The sequence below is a fragment of the Lepisma saccharinum genome, chromosome 29 (assembly GCF_977018435.1).
Source record: "Lepisma saccharinum chromosome 29, izLepSacc3.1, whole genome shotgun sequence".
Lineage (NCBI taxonomy): Eukaryota > Metazoa > Arthropoda > Insecta > Zygentoma > Lepismatidae > Lepisma > Lepisma saccharinum.
The window spans coordinates 14241780-14261251 of record NC_139257.1 but is presented as its reverse complement, the minus strand read 5'-3'; the positions used below and the strand labels follow the sequence as shown (position 1 = coordinate 14261251).

Here is a 19472-nt window from a genome sequence, read left to right as displayed (position 1 = left end):
TAAAAAAAAATTCCCGTTCCGATCAATAATATTCTGTCCCGCATAACAATAAGTACCTATTTATATTTATTTTCAATTTGTCTGAAGCCACAAAATGTAAATGGGTGGAAATGCTCATTTGTGTACTCGATTTCGTGTGTTTAGTTTCTGGCATGGTTTCCTATCTGCATAGTGCAACACTAGCGCATAGATTTGGAATTCATTTCATGGATAAATTCACCTCTTACCGTCGTTTCGTCATCACGAGTAAACAACGGATTGGCCCAACCTATACTTCTAATAACCTTGGGGAAAAGGTTGACTTTCTTTTGTTTAAAACATGTTTTTGGAACTCATGTTTAAAACTATGTTTAAAACAAAGAAACATGTTTTAAACAGAAAAAACAAATTTTGCCAACCCTCCGTCAATGTGGGTTGCCTACCGTGAAGTGGGAGATGTGAAATTATGTGATCTTGTCATCTGTGAAGTACCAAAACGGTACGTTTCCGGACATGGGCTCCTTATCAAAATTTGATCTACTCCCCTCTGCAACCCCTTGAAGTGTGTAAGAGGAATTCTGAACCACCCTGTATATTAACATAATACATGAAGAACCGCTCATAAATAAAATATGGTTCATGAAACTCATGAGTGTTTGGTTGTTTCAGTTCTGTGCAACTTGGTTATGCTGCTATGAAGATACCAAAATGTCTTCTGCTAAAGTCAGCTGAAGAAAATGAACTATGATGTTTTGTGTTGGAAATTTAAAGCTACATCTCAGAAGAAGACTTGCTTGGAAAAAGCAAGCGATGAGGTTAGAGCCATGGAATCTCAGAAATTAAAACACAGTGTTAAGGATAGAATTTTGGACGAATTAGGAAATTCGATCAAGTTGGTATGTATTTGCCTTTTCTACGTTTTAAATATTATCCGAATATTTTGATTTGATGTCATATTGAAATGGTACTTACAACATCCTAACAAATCACAGAAGTAAGAAAACATCAGACTTTTCACGTTAAGAAAAATATTTTGTTTGCTGTCATTTGAGAATTGATATATTTTGATATTTGAATTTGTTCCTTGTATACTAAGCGAGAGCTCTGTTCAATAACCTATAATTTTGATTATCCCAACCTAAAATGTATGATAGATTGATGAGAGAACATTCAAGTAAACATATTAAACGTGAGTAAAACCTACAAACGACGAACTTCTCATGATAAGCTTATAGTTTGAAAAGTAGTAGAAAAAAGGCTTCAAAGATGATGAAAACTGTGAACTATCCCAAAAAACGATGATTTTTCGGCCATTTGAATAATCTTTCATAGCACAGTAATGTGTTAACTGTAAAGATAGTATGTGCTTGTTAACAAAATTGTATAATATATTTTCTTCCTGTAAAATTGATTTCTGTAATTAATATTGACTTTTTCACTGGCTCTTTGGAAATGAGTTTGGTATTAACCTGTTTTCACTTAGTAGTATCACTATCCCAGCAAATTCCTAAAAAAAATTCTGTATCAGCATGTCAGGACTATAATATGATATTTGAGAATACAGAATGCCAGCCAACTATGGAAACTGAAGTGCCTCTGAAAAGTGTTGCACTTATTTTATTTGTTCTATGTAGGCACATGGGGATTGTGGAAATACTTTCTCGGTTTGCTCTATTCTTCTATTTTTTTGGTAAGAATTTACCGGAAGGATCTCAAATTTCTTTCTTACTTCTTATACTCACTAAATATCGAGTCCTGATGATGTATCTGCAGTTCAGATTTGGGGGTGATGTGTAGAAATTGTACATGCACAAGTTGTAAAATAACGTTCTTCATTACCGCGATGCTCGAGCGTTCATTTGAGGAAAATTGCATCTTCCGTGAGGGAGAAAACATTGCTTGCTGTTCTAGTGCTACAAAACTAACATCCCGTTAATGTATGTGCTCGCAGTTGGCCCGCAAACCATTCTCTGATATCCCCAGGAACATTTTCGTTAAAGTTAGGTTAGGCAAGCATAGTTAAAATTTAGTTCGTAAAACAATGCACATATCGCTCCAGAAAAACATAAACGAAAATAACTTAATTCAGCTTATTTTCCAATTTCCAGACGTGACCCACACATTTTAACTTTAGAATCGTGATTACTAGGCCAAAATTACTTACTATAACGAATATGAAAAAATTTGCAGATCCTTCCTGTATTGTAATTTTTTTTTTTTTTTGGTATGACTTAAGATGACCGGACTCCTCTTCGATTTTCTTCTTATTTGACATACTAACTATTTGATGCATGCCAATGATGAATCTAAAGTTACAATTTGTCGGAAACGTCTAGAAATTGCAAAATAATTGTGAACCATTGATGCTAGCCCCACAAACCATTGACGTGTGGTTAGGTTAGGCAAACATAGTTAAAATTTGGTGTCATGGTAGTACCAGGATCTAGAAATTGCGAACCATTGACGTGTGGTTAGGTTAGTTTCGGTTAGGTTAGGCAAACAGTTAAAATTTGGTGTCGTGGTAGTATAAGGAATATGTATACATTTCCTTGTGAAACAAAAAATTTCACGAAAATCGACGGTTTCCATTCCGAAAACAAACGCCTTATTTTAGCTTATTTTGCAATTTCTAGACGTTTCCGACAACTTTTAACTTCAGATTCGGGATTAGGAGGCCTCAATTAGTGAGTATGCCAAATATGAAGAAAATCGGAGAGGGGTTCGGTCACTTTAAGTCGTTCCTTTTTTTTACCCAGTGTTGCCCCAAGCCGTACACATTAATTGGTTGCTGGGTAAGATCTGGTGCTGGTTTATGCTCATGTAGAGTTGTTGCCAGCTTTTTTTTGCCAATTACGCGTAAGATACGAGGTTTGGCTAGAAAAAAAACGGACTGATGCTATGAAATCTTTTATACGGCATTTTGTACAACAGGAACTTTATCTCCTTTAAAGTACTCCCCTGCACGATCTGTACACCGCTCCATACGAATTTTCCATTGCTGGAAGCAGTGTTGCCAGTCATTTTCGGAGATCATGTTCATTACATCCGTCGCTTTTCTTTGCACAGCTACTACTGTCTCAAATCTGGTTCCTTTTAGGGCGGACTTCACTCTGGGGAATAAAAAGAAGTCACAGGGAGCAAGGTCCGGCAAATACGGTGGATGTTCTAACACTGGGATGCCATATTTAGCCAAAAATGTCTTCACTGACAGGGCCGCATGGACAGGAGCATTGTCTTGGTGCAGAATTCATGACTTCCGTTGCCACAAATCAGGTCGTCGTCTTCTTACTCGCTCACGAAGGGTTTTCAACACATTAATGTAATGATGTTGGTTTACAGTTTGACCCTCAGGTACCCAATGAATGTACACAATGCCTCGAATGTCGAAAAAGACAATCATCATGGCTTTGAATTTGGACTTGCTCATGCGAGCTTTCTTGTGACGTGGCGAACTCGGGGTCTTCCAATGCATTGATTGTCGCTTTGTGGCAGGGTCGTACGTGGAAAACCACGATTCATCACAGGTTATCACTCTCTCTAAGAATGTAGGGTCTGTTTCAATGTTCTTCAAAGTGTCCGTACAAATGTTCACTCGAGCTTCCTTCTGTTCCAATGTCAGGTTCCTTGGCACGAGTTTTGAACACACTTTACTCATGTTCAAATTCTCGTGTAAAATTTGTCGAACACTTTCTTTGCCTATTCCTGTGATTTCAGCAACTGCTCTAATGGTCAATCGACGATTTTTTCGAATCACATCACTCACTTTTTGAATGTTTGTTTCCGTTTTCGACGTGCATGGTCGTCCTGAACGTGGGTTGTCTTGGATCATTCCTGTCCTTCTTTAAACCGTTTAAACCACTCAAACACTTGTGTGCATGGTAAACACTCATCCCCGTACACAGATTTTAAAATGTCGTACGCTTCTGTTGCGGATTTCCCCAGTTTGTAAAGGAACTTCATATTGACATGCTGTTCCATTTTAATACTCAGCATTTTTCCGACGGAGCACAGGCGCACGTTCCGCTTTGTCCAAGTGCCACAGCGAAACTGAGAGGCCTGCACCCAGGGCAATTAGTCATTCTGTAGGCAGGGTATGGTAGTATAGAATCATGCATTGCTCAACCTTCGCTCATTCGTTGTTTGCCAATAGCAACATCAATCCGGTTTTTTTCTAGCCAAACCTCGTATTTCACTTGCAGTGTCAGTTAAGAATTTAGAGGTTCGTAATGTCATATTTTCGAACTAGCTAAATAATTTTATGTGGTGTAGCAGCCAAGGGGCACATATTGGTCATTTCTTGTAGTTCCCAATTTGTTTTTGCTGTATGTGCCGACCCAATGGCAAAGTGTTTAGGATGTACCAGGTTTGATTCTCAGTTTAGACATATTGCATAGTGGTACGTATTCCATTTAAAACTGTATACCCAGTCCGGATTATCTGATATGAGCATAAAATGAACTTTCACGTGTTTGTGCTCCTTTTACCAAATTTAAAGGTTGATATCATAAAAATTAAACAAATGTTAATATTAAACTATTAGATAGCCCCATAGTATTACTTATAGGTATGCAAAACTACATCAAGGCCCAAGTTCCTTTTGTTCTATTGCAATTTCATCATGCTACGAATGCAATTTTGGTACTTATCCGATAAGGCCCGAACACCTCTCACTCGTTTATTTCCTATTCTGCATTGCGGAAGATTCTTTAAGGTGAAGTTATGCCTTTTTCCATAAAATATTGTCAACTTTTCATATTACGAGTCATTATTTGTCTACCTTGTTATGCTTGGGTAACAGACAATATGGCATGCACTCGTCATGGAACATCGCACGTGCTTGTGTTTTGTTGATTTGGAGTGGGTATGCAGTGTTTCAACCTTCTTAACCGAAAAATACCTACTTTCGTGTTCATTATGTCATCATAAACCATTGACGGATAGCCCCAAAAACCATCCATGATAGCCCCACGAACCATTCACGATAGCCCCAAAAACCATTCACGATAGCGCCACGGACCATTTCCGGGAAGGTTAGGTTAGGTAAGCATAGTTAAAAAAAAATTCTCGTAAAAAAAAAGGCACGTTTGGAAACACTGAAAACTTTCGACGCTTGCGCCATCTGCACGTACATAATTCAAACAATGGCCTAATGTTACAGAAGATTCAAGTTCCTTACGTAACAACTGATTATTTATTGTTCTGCAGGATTCTATGGTGAAGTTTTTAGTTTCCGCGAAAGAAAATGCCTCGAAAGAACCTCGACAGTGATACAGAAAGTGATTTCAGTAAGTAGTTTCTCCTGTAAATTTGAAGAAATCCGTTTGGGCGATATCAGATAGTTACCACAATTTTTACATGGTTCGATTTCGATATATGTCCGTTAACACATACTGCGGAGTTTTAGCGATTACTGAAGATTTTGTTCAATATATGCTTTTGTGGTTAGGTTAGGCAGGTTAGGTTTGGTTCTCTTAGCATTAACATAAAGTCCTTAAATGCATTCTACTAAGGTTCAGATTTACTTCTACATTCATTCCTATGCTTCTACGGTATTTACTGTCGCTTGTCGACGGAGAATATCTTTTCCATGAGAAGTGCGTAAGTTAATTTTTAAGTTTTTTTCCAACATTAATAACTTTTTTCAATTCGAAACTGTGCTCATTACTTTAAGGAAGGTTCAGATTTCGTGTGACAATGATTTCCAAAATTCTACAATAATTAGTCTTTGTGCTAGGAGAGATCATAAAACAATCAGAACCGTTACCCTACATCAATTATGTGAATATGCATATTCCCCATTTAATGAGACCAAAATTACTTGTAATTTCGATAAATGTTCGACATGGTCCCAACACCTCTCACTCGTTCATTTCGTCACTTTTAACATTCGTACTTACCTATTCTGCATTGCGAAAGATTCTTCTAGGTGGTATTTTGCTTTTTTCACGAAAATAATTTCAATTTGTGACATGAGGAGTAATTATTATTCTTCCTTTTCTCGCTTCCACAATATGGCGAGACAGCTTGACTAGCGTGGTAGATCATTAGTGGCAGTGTTGCAACCTTGTGAACTGAAATAGCCCCACGAACCATGCACGGATGGCCCCACAAACCGAAAAATCCCCACGGATAGCCCCACAAACCATGCACGGAAAGGTTAGGTTCGGTGAGGTTGGGCAAACATAGTTAAAATTGTCATCTTCTTGCAAAAAAATGGCATGTTTGGAAACACTGACAGGGAGTTATGTCATCAAACATTTGGTTCACGTAGTGCAAGCAAATGGAAGCAACAGCAATGTGCCTTGGAGAGATATTTCTGTTGAAAAATACATGATTTCCCGGTGAAATAGATTCCACGATGAAACAAAATACCTGCACGAACTTATAAATGCTACAGAAACTCATTTCCGTAAGTAGTTTCTTCTGCAAAAATTAAGAAATCCGTTGGGTCTCTGTCGAATACCAGATTTTTGATTGAATGGTTATAGCTATATGCTAAACAGAAATATATCCTGATGAATACCTGAACCCCTGAGTTACCTATTTCGAAAATGCTGGATTGGGAGGGATGGTCTTAACATCATGGCCTCCATGCTCTAGACCTGTTTCACTAGGGATACACTAAGGACAAATTGATTAGAATCACTAGTTTTAGTTGTTGAAACATTGAAGGCGAGGATAACAGAAGTGTTAGCGATGGTGACTGAGGAGATCTTTTCCAACACATGAAGGGAAACTGATTATCTTTTAGACATTCCCTGTGCAACGTATGACACACATGTCAGGAGGTTATTAATGAAATAACAAACTTGTGATTTATGTGGACATTTCGAAGGAGCAGCATATCTGTGCCTAACATATTGTGATTTCATCATGCTACGTATGCATTTTTTACATGGTTCAATTTAGATTTGTGTTAACAAACACTGCGGAGTTTTAGCGATTACTTACTGCATTATTCCTTGACATTGGTTTTTCATTTCCATATACTTCAATATATTACTCTGTATTTGGCAACAGCCATTTCTTTACTATGGTCTTAGGGGTGTCCCTTATATGCATACAAAACGAGGAGTTTTGCGTAAGGTACCTCTAATATCTTATTTTTGGCCATAAATTGGACTTTTTCACTAGTTTACGATACTTACTGTCGCTTCTATCAATGGGGAATGTGTTGTCCATGGAAAGCGCACATGCTTGCAAAAGGTACTTTTTAAATGATTTTTTTCAACATAAATATTTTTTTAAAAAAATCCAAACAGTGCTAGTTACTTTAAGGAAAGTTCAAATTTCGTGTGACAATGATTGCCAAAATTCTACGATAATTAGTCTATCTGCTAGGAGAATTTGAAAAAATCATAAAACAATCAGAACCGTTACCCACATCTCTAATGAGCATACTTCATGTGTAATAAATTGTCTAATCAGGGAAAGCCTTTATGCTCAACCTGTGTATGTATATGTGTGTGTAAGAATGCCCTGATGGAATGAAGTAATGTTGTCACCCTGTAATCAAGGAATTTCAGGTTCAATCCCTTGGAGGCACAGTAATTTAGGTCCCATTTTAAACTGTAGGTCCAATCCCAATTACCATGTCTGATTATAAACTGGACTTCAAGAAATAAAATTTTGCTGAGAGAAAGTCAATTAATTTTTTTAAACATTCACTTTTTTGGAATTTGTGACCAATCTCAGTTCCTGCCTCAGTTTTAGGACCACCGTGCATTAGGTCACTGTTCTCAACTGCTAGTCTGTGGACCAGTATTGGGGCCTGCTATAAATTTTACCGGGCCACGAGAGTTCATTAGATTCAGTTGTTGTCAGCTATTTTATACCGAATACATATTTGTTAACAAGGGTAGACATATGCCATAATTTATTAATATTTAATTTGAAGGGTGCATATTAATGTATAAAGTTTAAAAAGTTAGAGAGGGGTAAAAATTTTTGAGCAGGGCATCGACTTTTATCAAAGGAATTTACAGTGCTCTAGTCTCACAATTGTTTAGAACCACTGCACTAGGTGGCCAAAATACGAGACTTGCTCCATCAAGTCAAATCATACATGATGCGCTTGAAAGCCAGAATACAAATATGTTATGCTAAATACAAATAATGGATGTACAACAGTTTCATTGAGGGTGCATTTGGTTAGTGTTTTCTTTCTTTCTTCCTTTTTTGTTTTATGTGAATGTACATATGTCGAATTGAAACATTGAAAGTAATATTATACTATTAGATTCTATATACAAAATATATACAAACTACTGTAGTTATGAGAGTGTGTACATATACTATGTAGGTATATTTATAAATCTTTCTGAAATATATGAAGATAGCTAACTAGAGTGCTGCATCGAGGCTTTTTTGCTCGATTGCTTAATAGTTCGCTCAGATGATGCTAGATGTCTTACGGAATCTACTGTTTTTTCGCTCGAGCGAATAACGCTCAAACAGGCAAACGATCGGTACACACTCGAAGGCCAGTACTTCACGTGTAAGTAATTTGTCTGTGGTAGTGGACCCTCAAATATGCTTCGTGAAGTGAAAGATGCAGTGAAATTTAAGTAAACAGTCATTGTCTCCTTGATAAAATGTAGTTTAATATATGTTGCCAATGCATAGCGCTATATGAAAAATGAATAGATGATTATGGGTTGAAACTGCCAGGAGTGATTCTTTATGTAGTTTACAACTTCAATAAATTATAATTATTTATTGGAACCACATACAGACTTGGTTTATATGTCATTATGCAGCAAAACACTTCAAGTTTTGACTCACGTAGTGTGTAGTTGCGGAGTTGATCACATGTGGCGCCACCGGTCTATCGTTGAAAATGGCAACTTTCACTGGTGCGGAATGAGCTAAGTGCGTGTTCTGGTTCGAAGAAACCAAGTCAGGAACGAGTGTACAGCGAAAGTTTCGCACAGAATACGGCAAAAAAAGCAGTGTACAAATGGCACCAGACATTTATCTAAACAGGTTGTTCTGTGTGTAAGGGAATTCCTTGATCATCGTTTTCCAGACGATAGGTTGTGGTGGACCAATTGCCTGGCCGCCACGGTCTCCAGAATTACACTCCACTCTACTTTTTTTGTGGGGGTTTGTGAAAGATAGGGTGTACACCCCTCCCCTACCTCATAATCTTCATGAACTTCAAGATCGCATCACAACAGCCATCGCTAATGTTACCCCTGAAATGCTGGTTAATGTTTGGCAGGAAATTGACTTTCGTTGGGATGTGTCCAGGATGACCAACGGTGCACACATTGAACCATAACAGATTTCTAATAAAAAACTTGAAGTGTTTTGCTGCATAATGACATATAAACCAAGTCTGTATGTGGTTCCAATAAATAATTATAAATTATTGAAGTTGTAAACTACATGAAGAATCACCCTGTATATGAGCGTACGTTTATTGTCACATTCATGTGATACGAGGGTTGCTGGAAAAGTTTCTGCAAACTACCACCAACAGTGGCGCTAGTGTTCCGCTATTATAAAAATTGAAAGAATAGACCTTTTTTATGTTTAAATTATCTTTGATTGTTTGTTTAAGCATATTCATTTATTTTTCACAGCAGTTTGAAGAAGTAAAGTGTAAAGCACCAACCCCCAGACCTGTAAACAAACCGTCTCGGCTGAATCATGACCCTTAAAACTGCAGACACTGATGCACCACTTCACTGGGATACCAACTTAACCACTTCTTTTACTGGTTTCTCAGGATACCACTGACAGAACGTTACATAAATATTGAGTAGAATCTGTTTCTTGCTGGTGCTTTGAAAACAAGCTCTGAGAACACTGAGACCTTCCCGCACACATAGAACTCTAAATGTTGAAAGTGGCACTACTTCCTTGCTGTTCACATGATTATTTTTAGAAAATAACCATTGTTATAAAATATCATTCAAATCTCTAAGCTCATTGAAAGTTACAATGCATATTCCTACAAAATGTTCACACTTGCCTTGCCATGTCACCAAGTTATTTTACGAAATGCACTATATTTGGCGGAACAAAAATCGTTGTTGGGATGCTTGTCAAAGTTTCCAACTGCAATAAATTTACGAACTTTCTTTGTCTTGTTTTAATCATCATCATCAATATATTTATTGCACTTACAGCATTGCATATGGCTGTTTATGCCCATTATATATTTTATCTACATAAGATACAATTTACATAAAATCTACAAACAAATTTCAAATACACTCCTATCTATATCAAACCTTAGAAATATATATTACCATGTTATATCATTTTGTCTAAAAAAATGCAAGTAAAAAATATTCAATTCGTATGCAAGAAAGAAGCGAAATTTATGGGAAATGATTACTGGTGCAAAGAATTAACCATAAAGGTGAAGCAATAAGTACAAAAGAAAGAGCATTGGGTTTAAAGTGAGTCGTTATTTGCGGCAGTGTATCCCATACTACAAATTGGCCGTTATTTTACCTTACGTAATGAATCCTGTAACAACGCTGGATTTTCGTGTGGATTATTTTACTTCTATGAGTTTGCAATGCTTTCTGCATGCACGTGATTTTGTTTACAGAAGGTCTCAGGGTTGGTGATTTGAACTTTAGTTTTGTGTGAGAAATGGAAATTTCTTGTGAACACTTTCAGGCAATGATTTTTTATGATTTCAAAATGTAGTTAACACCGAAACAATGCATCGAGTGACTTCATTTGGCTTTTGGGGATGAAGCACCATCCAATAGGACTGTGTACAATTGGTTTTCCAAATTCCAGCATGGTCGCACATTTCTCAGTGATGAATTTCGTGAAGGTCATCCACTCACTTCTGTTGTTGCCAATAATGTTGATGCTGTGCGTGAAAAGATTGAGAGAGATTGGCATGTGACATACCATGAGATTCAGGCATCCTTGAACATTTACATGAAAGCAATACATACGATTTTGCATGGTCATCTGAACGTACGGAAACTTTCAAGTTGTTGGATCCCACACAGCTTGAACGAAGATCAAAAGCAGGCTCGTGTCAATTGGTGTAAAGAAATGCTCAAAAAATTCAAGAGGCAAGTCAAATTTGGTGTTCTACATTGTTACAGGGGACGAAACTTGAATCTATTGATACGTACCCGAAACTAAACGGCAATCCACTGTTTGGGTGTTTCAAAATGAGCTGAAACCAACAAAAGTTGTTGTTCGTTTGAGGAGTGCTGCCAAGCAAATGATTGCTTGTTTCTTCGGTTATACCGGACATGTGGCAACAATAGCTTTAGAAGATGGAAGGACTGTAAATGTTGAGTGGTATACAACAATTTCTTTGCCAGAGGTCATCAATGAATTGCGTAAAACAAACCCAAATCGTTGCATTATTCTTCACCACGACAACGCCAGTTCCCACTCAGCACACCAAACTGTTGAATTTTTCATTCTAGTTTTTTGGACTTTTAACCACTTTTATTTTTTAAAAGAGATTTACCTACGATCGTGACCTTGACATGGTCATCTGACAAAGTGGAGCCTGGGCCACTCATAATCTTACCTGGCAATTTTTTTTATATAGAGGTCCTTGTGACTGACAGACACGGAGCTTAGGCCACCAAGAATAATCCTCCTAGGCAACCATTTATGTGACCTAACAGACTACACGCTACCCTGAAGACGGAGGCAGCTTCAGCCTCCGAAACGTAGGTAAATCTCTTTTAAAAAATAACAGTGGCTAAAAGTCCAAAAAACTAGAATGAATAAATCACCACTGATTAGCTACAAAGAAGTGTTGAATTTTGTCCAGTAAAAATGTCGAATTAATGACTCATTGTCCGTACTCACCTGATTTATCACCTAATGTCTCCTTTTTGTTCCCACACATGAAAAATAAGATGCGTGGTGGGAATTTGTGTCGCCTGAAGCAGCTGTTTTTTTTTTCAAATTTTTTCAAATTCAAATTCTTTATTTACGTGGGCGAGGTTCAGCCTGAGGCTGTTCTGCCACCTAACCCGTGTCATCGATTACATTTAAATTTACATTTCTTATACATACGTTATTACAGTATTAATACAGTGTACAATAAACTGTATGATTTAGTTACAAAATCTATTGATAAAATAATTGTAATAAATGTATGAATAAAATGATACAAAAATTGTGAAAAGACAACTACATAAAAATAAAATAAAATGAATGAAAAATAAGTAAAAATAAAAACATGTAGACAAAATACATAACATAAACATACAAGTTACATCATAGTATTTGAACACAATCTCTGCTCTGCCAAAAGAAAATTCTTTACTTCATTTCGGAAAGATTCTATTTTAGATATGCTCGACATGGTCTTAGGTAGGGCACTCCATATTTTTGCAGCAAAATATGAAAACGACGACTGATATGCCTGTGTGTTGCAGAGTGGAAGGTTAAATTTGGAATTATTTCTTGTATGGTGGCTGTGAATACTGGTGCGAGGGATCAACATGTCTGCCAGATACGACGGCTTGCCAGATGTAATAATTTTATGTATAAGGCAATATGTATGCAGTAGCCGCCTACGGTACATATTGAGGATATTCTTATTATTTATGGAAGGTAAAATATGTTCACGTCTCGGGATGCAAAATATGAACCGCATGCACGCATTTTGGCATTTTTGAATCTTTGCTTGTAAAGTTTTATTTATTCTACCAGAGTACACTACGTCACAATAGTCGAGAAATGGATATATAAGTGTTTCAACTAATCGCTGCTTGATTTCTGAAGATAATAGTTTGTTAAATTTAAACAAGAATCTAAGTGTTCCAAATTATTTATTGATTTGGCGGCTAATATGCTCATTCCATGATAGACGAGTGTCAAATATCAGTCCAAGACTTTTAACTACTTGAGCTCTAGGTATGACATCATCATTTATTGTAATTGTTGTATTAGTGTGCTCGACCGAACCAATAGCATTTCGAGTTCCAATAAATGTATAACATGACTTATTAGCATTAATTTTAAGGCCATTTGCATCACACCATGTTTTTATCGCACCCAAATCATTACTTATGTATTTAATACTTCTAGCAATTTCTGTTGGATTGAATGATTTGGTTAGTTGAGTGTCATCAGCATATGAATGTACGTTACAGTATTTGACAACTGAGGGTAGGTCTGCGATATAAATCGTAAACAATAATGGACCTAGTATAGATCCTTGTGGAACACCAGATGAAATATATAAATTATTAGATAATAAAGTAGGCGACAGTTTTACACGTTGGTTTCGGTTACTTAGATATGAAAAATACCAGTTAAGGGTAGATTGTGAAAAACTGTAATATTTCAGTTTACTGAGCAGTAATTTATGTTGTACCGTATCAAATGCTTTGGACAGGTCCAATAATATTAATGCAGTGAGGAATTTCTTATCCATAGCCTGGAGGATGTCATTTGTGACTTTCAGCAAAGCCTTAGCAGTGCTGTGTGCCGCCTGACTGAGGGTGGAAGAATATTGTTTTGGGCAATGAAGCTAAATGTCTGTTTATAGATTATTTTTTCTAGTAGTTTTGAACACACAGGCAGAACACTAATAGGTCGAAGGTCGTTTACATTAGTTGGTCGGGTCGTCTTAGGGAGTGGTGTTATCAAAGCTTCTTTCCATTTCCTGGGAAATACGGATTTCTCGAGCGAAAAGTTAATAATATGTGTGATAATAGGCAAAATAAAAGGTAGCGATAACTTCAGCATTTTAGTTGATATTCCATCTGCACCAATAGCAGTAGACTTGATTTCGTACAAACATTTTCTTACAGTATAGCCATCCACTTTTTTAAAAGCAAATTCGGAAAGCATATTATTAAACTTTTGGTTACTAAATTTTAAACATTCTTGAGATATCAGACGTTGGTCGATATTTAGACTATCAATTGAATTAATAAAGTGTTCATTTATCTCGTTCGCATTGTCAAACGTGGAGGGGAGATCATTTTTATTTGAGCCAATGCCTACAGATTTCAGCTGCTTCCATAAATGCTTTGGTTGTCTTGGTGTTTTATTGATGTTATGCTCAAAATAACACTTTTTTTCTTGCCGAATAACGGATGTCGTGAAATTTCTCAATTCTTTGTATTCTTTCCATGCAGATTCAGTTCCGATTCGCTTGAATTTACGAAACGCATTGTCCCTTAGTTTCATCAACAGCTTCACATTCGATGTAATCCACGGCATACGTTTGTTACGAACTCGTGTTTTACGAACTGGCGCGTGCTTGTCAAAGAGATCAAGTAAGTTGACATTGAAATACTCTACTTTCATATCCAAGTTATCGGTGTTATATATTTTTCCCCAGTTAATTTTTTCTGCATCCTTCACGAATTTATCATAATCAATATCACCGTATTTTCTGTGGTATATAATTCTGTTCACGCTTTCTGGTTTGGTATACGCAAGTACAACGTGGGTCATTCTATGATCGCTATTGCTGACTGGCTCACCGACACCATGTTGGATTATATTTTGCATGTTGCTGACAAACGTCAGATCAATTAATGACTTAGTCGTGGAGGTTATTCTGGTCGGTTTATTGATTATTTGCTTTAATTGAAATTGATTAAACAAATTTTGAATGTAAACGACGTCAGCACAGTCTGGATGTAAGAAATTAATGTTGAAATCTCCAGTTATAACAAGGTCATTAACTAAGGGATACATTTCGGTCAATATATCTTCTAAAATTGACAACTGTGTATATGGAATACGCTTAGGCCTGTATACGGCACAAATACCGAGACGTTCCTTTTTTATTTCAACCGTAGCTGCAAGGTACTCAACGTCAAACTCTCCTTCGATTTCGAAAGACAACGGATGCAGTTTTAGTCCCTCCCGTGCGTATATGCAGACACCCCCACCCATGCTGTAATGGCGATCAGAGCGTATTAAGTCATAACCTGGAATTTTCAATGCATTATCCGTTATATTGCAAGTTAACCACGTTTCTGTTATAACAAGAATGTCAATCTGTTTCTCTGTAATTTTGATGCATATTTCCTGAAGTTTGGGGAATAATGACCTGACGTTTACATTTGCTATTTTGAGACCCAGGGAGCAGCCGGTTCTTTTGTCCTCGGCGAGAGGGTGACGGAGGACATGCCCTAGAGCAGTGGAGTTCATTTCAAGGGGGGTGGTAGGTTCTGTTGGAGGCATAACGGTAGAAGTAACTTCTGGAGGGTTGCAGAGCAGAGAGAGGTTGCAAACTCACTACATTTATCCGCAGATGCATAAAGGTTACAAATACAAATACAAATAAAAGTTTTCTGCTTTTTACGGTACTTTTGATCATTAGAAACTTATGAATATGTTTTTTTGATTTACTAACAATTAAACTTTGCTTATGTACAAGAACGTATCTCACATTTACGAAACTAAACTGTAAAATTATGCAGTTGCGATTAAAATATTGAAAGTAGTAAACAATAATAAAAGAAGCAAAACACGTATATATCAAAGAAAAGAGGAACTCAAACATTTAGAAGCTACAACTTAAGACTAAATGTGTTCCCGATAAATAAAAATTATAAGAGTAATGTGAAATTTAATGTGACGCATTCCGAACAGCGGTTTCCGAGGTATCAGCTTCGGAGTGGAAAAAATGCTTTTAAAATTGGTTTGAACGTATGCAAAAGTATATCGATCTTAAGGGTGAATACTTTGAAAAACAATAAAGCCATTCCCAGAATTTCACATGTCTCTTTTCATATGATTGCAGAAACTTTTCCAGCAGCCCTCGTATTTAGGCCTATTTAATGTTGTGTCCAGCTGTACATATTTTTTTGGGGGGGGGGGTTCATCAGAGTAGAAATTTCTTTATTTACAGGTATGTACTCTTCTCCAAAAGTTATCTGATATTATTAATGTGGCAACATAGCTCTTGATTATCAGGGGAGAGTAGCCAATTTTACTAGAGGCTCTCTACCAGATGACTGAGGTTAAAAGACAGAGAATCACCATCATAGAAAATCAAAAGTATAACTTGAAGAAACATTGTTAAGAATATATATTATTCTGCTTGTTCAACTTCAATGCAGGGACATTTTTGTGAGGTTGGAGACCCTGCACACACTAGCGGTTGGGAAATCGCTGTGAAGTCAGAACATAGAGAGGTATAATTACGAATACTTTAGGTGAAATATGTTTAACAATACTTTGCAGAGTACTATACAATAAGCAAAAATTAATATTTCCCACATTCTGCAGTTCCAATGTGATCATAACATGGGAAAATGGTTGCTTGCGCATAATTGCCAATGCCAAACATTTTCCTCACTCAGTTTATGACTTCTTCTTCGAAATGGATCTTTATGTCTTGTGCTTTTTCTCTTCTTTCCAGTTACATCGTCATGGCTTAAGTGTGGCACTGGACAGTAAATCGTGGCTTGTGCAAGGACTCTCCCTTCAGCTGGATCATGCATTGTTGCACGGCCTCCACCAGCTTCACAGAGGCTATTGGCCGTTCATTAAGAAGTTCACACACAAAGACACAACTCATATGATAGAACAGCTGAAGTCTGTTTCAACTTCCATAGGACGAGGTAATGTTTATGCAAACAAGATGAGTAAGGGCTGGATTAAGTGAAGAGTGTGGGATTTTTATGTGTGAAATAATATTTAAAGCATGTGTTAAGATTTCAAAATTATTCGATAACATTTTTCATTGTGGAATTTACCTTACTGTTGGGTAGGACATGAACCCCAGGTCTCTGGCATACCGTATTACCGCTATGCCATCGGGGAGCTTCTTTTGACAACATGGTAACTTTACATATGGGGCATTGCATTGTCACGGTTCAGTCGCACAGAATGCATTTTTTAAGTTACTTACATTCTAGTTAGGGTTACCAGACGTCCGGTTTTTCCCGGACATGTCCTACATTTTAGTCCTATGTCCGTCGTCCGGGAGGAATTTCAAAAATATCATAAATGTCCTACATTTTGAGCATCACGTAATATTAATTAGGAAAATACATGTGTCAGTTGAACAAAGAGAATCATGCAAGTCACTATACAAGTCTATAGACTGCGCTCCAAAACACAATAGTGAAATTATTTTGATTCAGACATTGCCGAAAAAAAGTTTGTCATGCTAGAACAAAAGGGAAGCAAAGTTTTGGGGCTACATTCTGATGATGTCACTGTTCAGTGCCTGATCAAACTTTATTTGCTTGTGGTTTATACTGATGGAACAAGGCGTTTCCCATTCTTATTCAGTAGAAATATTTTTTTCATAAAGTCTAAAATGTTGAGTACTGGTTCAGTGTAATTTGAAAGAATTTGACTGTTCAGTCTCTTATGAATACGCGACCTGAAATTTTGAGAAATATTGGCTCCTCTGAGAAATACCATTTAAAACATGTAGCAAGAAGTGTATTGTTTAGTATAGATTACAAGTTTAGAAATTTTGCATTTAAGAATTCATTATGAAATTATATTATTTTAATACTGAAAAGGGTCGATTTTAAATTACTTTCTAACGTGTTACAGAAATGTGTGTTATTTATTGTGAATGTTTTGTGTCCTAAATTTTGACCTAAAGTCCTACATTTTGGGACATTGTCCTACTTTTCCCTTGTAGCGATCTGGTAACCCTAATTTTACTGATACTTAAGCAACATTTTTATTACAGTTTCTGTGCAATAAAATATGGAACCGAACACTTGATTAAACATAATTACCCTTAAAATATTTTCCCAAATTTGTAACTATAAGTAAACAATTTTATGCCACGGTTCTGACAGATAAAACACTGCTACTTCACTCAATAATACATTTATTTTAATTTCTGTGAAATGTCGAATGATGAAAAATAAATGATTTAAGACGAAGAGAGAATGTAAATGGCCTTTAAATATTCCAGTGGAGTTGAGGGGGAAAATGTAACAGTTAAAGGAGAAATGAATTGTTTTTTGGTGTCATGGGTGGGACATAATAGATATCAAAAGTAAATCAAAAAGTTAAATTGAACGAACATGGAAAATACCTTCTACCTTTAATTTTTATGCAAATTACAATTTCAGATTGCATTTAATTTTAAAAATTGAGAATATAGGGCACTTTGACTTGGAATGCCCCATATGTTTACATATTTACACATAACAGCCAAGTTTCGACTATGCTTACTGATTTCTTGAACATTTGTAATGTATTAGTAGGAATAGTACTGTATTAGTAGTTTCCTTGTAACTTGGAAGTATACAAGTTTCAACTGTGATTGGTTCACTGTATGTAGCATGATTTCAGCTGGAACAAGTGCCCTGCACAAATTGCCACAAGAACCAGAACATTTGAGATAAAGCAGAGAAAACTAAGAAGTGTAGTTTGCTACATGTGTATCATACAGGCATACATATACATATGGATCGCATCGGGTCTTTCAGACTGTCCCATTACAAGCAAATGCCAGAGCTATATTATAAGAGCCGCGGTAGATCAGTCATTAGGGCATCTTGACTACCACGTGAGAGACCCGGGTTCGATCCCCGGTGGGTGATAACCATATTTTTTTCCACCTGTTCAAGCCAGTGCCCACCCAGTGTCGTATGAAGTGGGTACCTGGAGGAAACTCCAGGGGATAAAGGCAGCCAGGTGCTTGGTGCTGATCACATCACCCTCACCTTCGGCCGTGATCAAGAAAGTGTGGGGCCATAACTCCACATCCCCTATATGCCTTAATGGCATGGTGTAAAAGCACAGGGGACCACTTTACTTTTTTTGTATTATAAATTTCAGTCTGGCAAATAGTTGGGTCATACAGACCTGAGCATCAGCATATTAAAATTTGTAATAATTCAATTCTCTTGTTGTAAATCTGGAAAGAAAAAGATAGAATTTATTTTGAATTTTGTTGACAAAATTTGTGTTCTGGCTCTTATAAATAATAATAAGAAATGTGTATTTGCATATAAAATATTGAAGAATGTGTGATTTTGTAAGTTGGTTGCGAGCTCAGAAAAAAATTGTATTTACCCACAAATCCGAGCCCTAATGATAATGGTAATTTTATTGCCCATCTAAATGCATATTGTTGCCAGACATTCCATAAAAGCATAATTTTGATCATATTTAATCCTGTTTGTCCTGTTTGCTTTTATCTTCCTTTCTATGAACATATTATTCTGAATGAAACAAACTCTTGTCAGAATATCGCATTTTCCTCTTTTTTCACTCCAAAAATATTGGGTTGACCCATAAGTTCTGGCGTTTTTTTTAAGTGAAAATTTTGCGTGAAAAATGAAATGTGTTGGCAATGCGTTTTATGTTATTCGATAGAGAATTATGTGCTCTACAACAAAGTGTGTTTAGTTTTTTATGCTGATATACTTTTTGTTCTTTTCAGGTCATTATAATGGAGTGTCAAGTCGACAAAAAAGAGCATTTTCGACACCTTCTGCTTTTTGCTTTTAATCGAGGTGCCAAAGTCACAGAAGCTGCTCGAGAGATTTGTGATTAAACGCAAAAAGCAGAAGGTGTCGAAAATGCTCTTT

General features: G+C 36.6%; 1 protein-coding gene across 1 annotated transcript in view; it reads left to right on the top strand.

Annotated features, from left to right (window-relative positions):
• The first annotated feature begins 656 nt into the window (after positions 1-656).
• prd1 (pleckstrin homology domain-containing protein pruning defect 1) overlaps positions 657-19472 on the top strand; it is a 77697-nt gene continuing 58881 nt past the window's right edge. Inside the window, exons 1-2 of the mRNA XM_083114927.1 lie at positions 657-875; positions 16322-16523. Coding sequence (XP_082971053.1) covers positions 717-875; positions 16322-16523 — 361 coding nt within the window. The 5' untranslated portion in view covers positions 657-716. The remainder of the gene's footprint in view (positions 876-16321; positions 16524-19472) is intronic.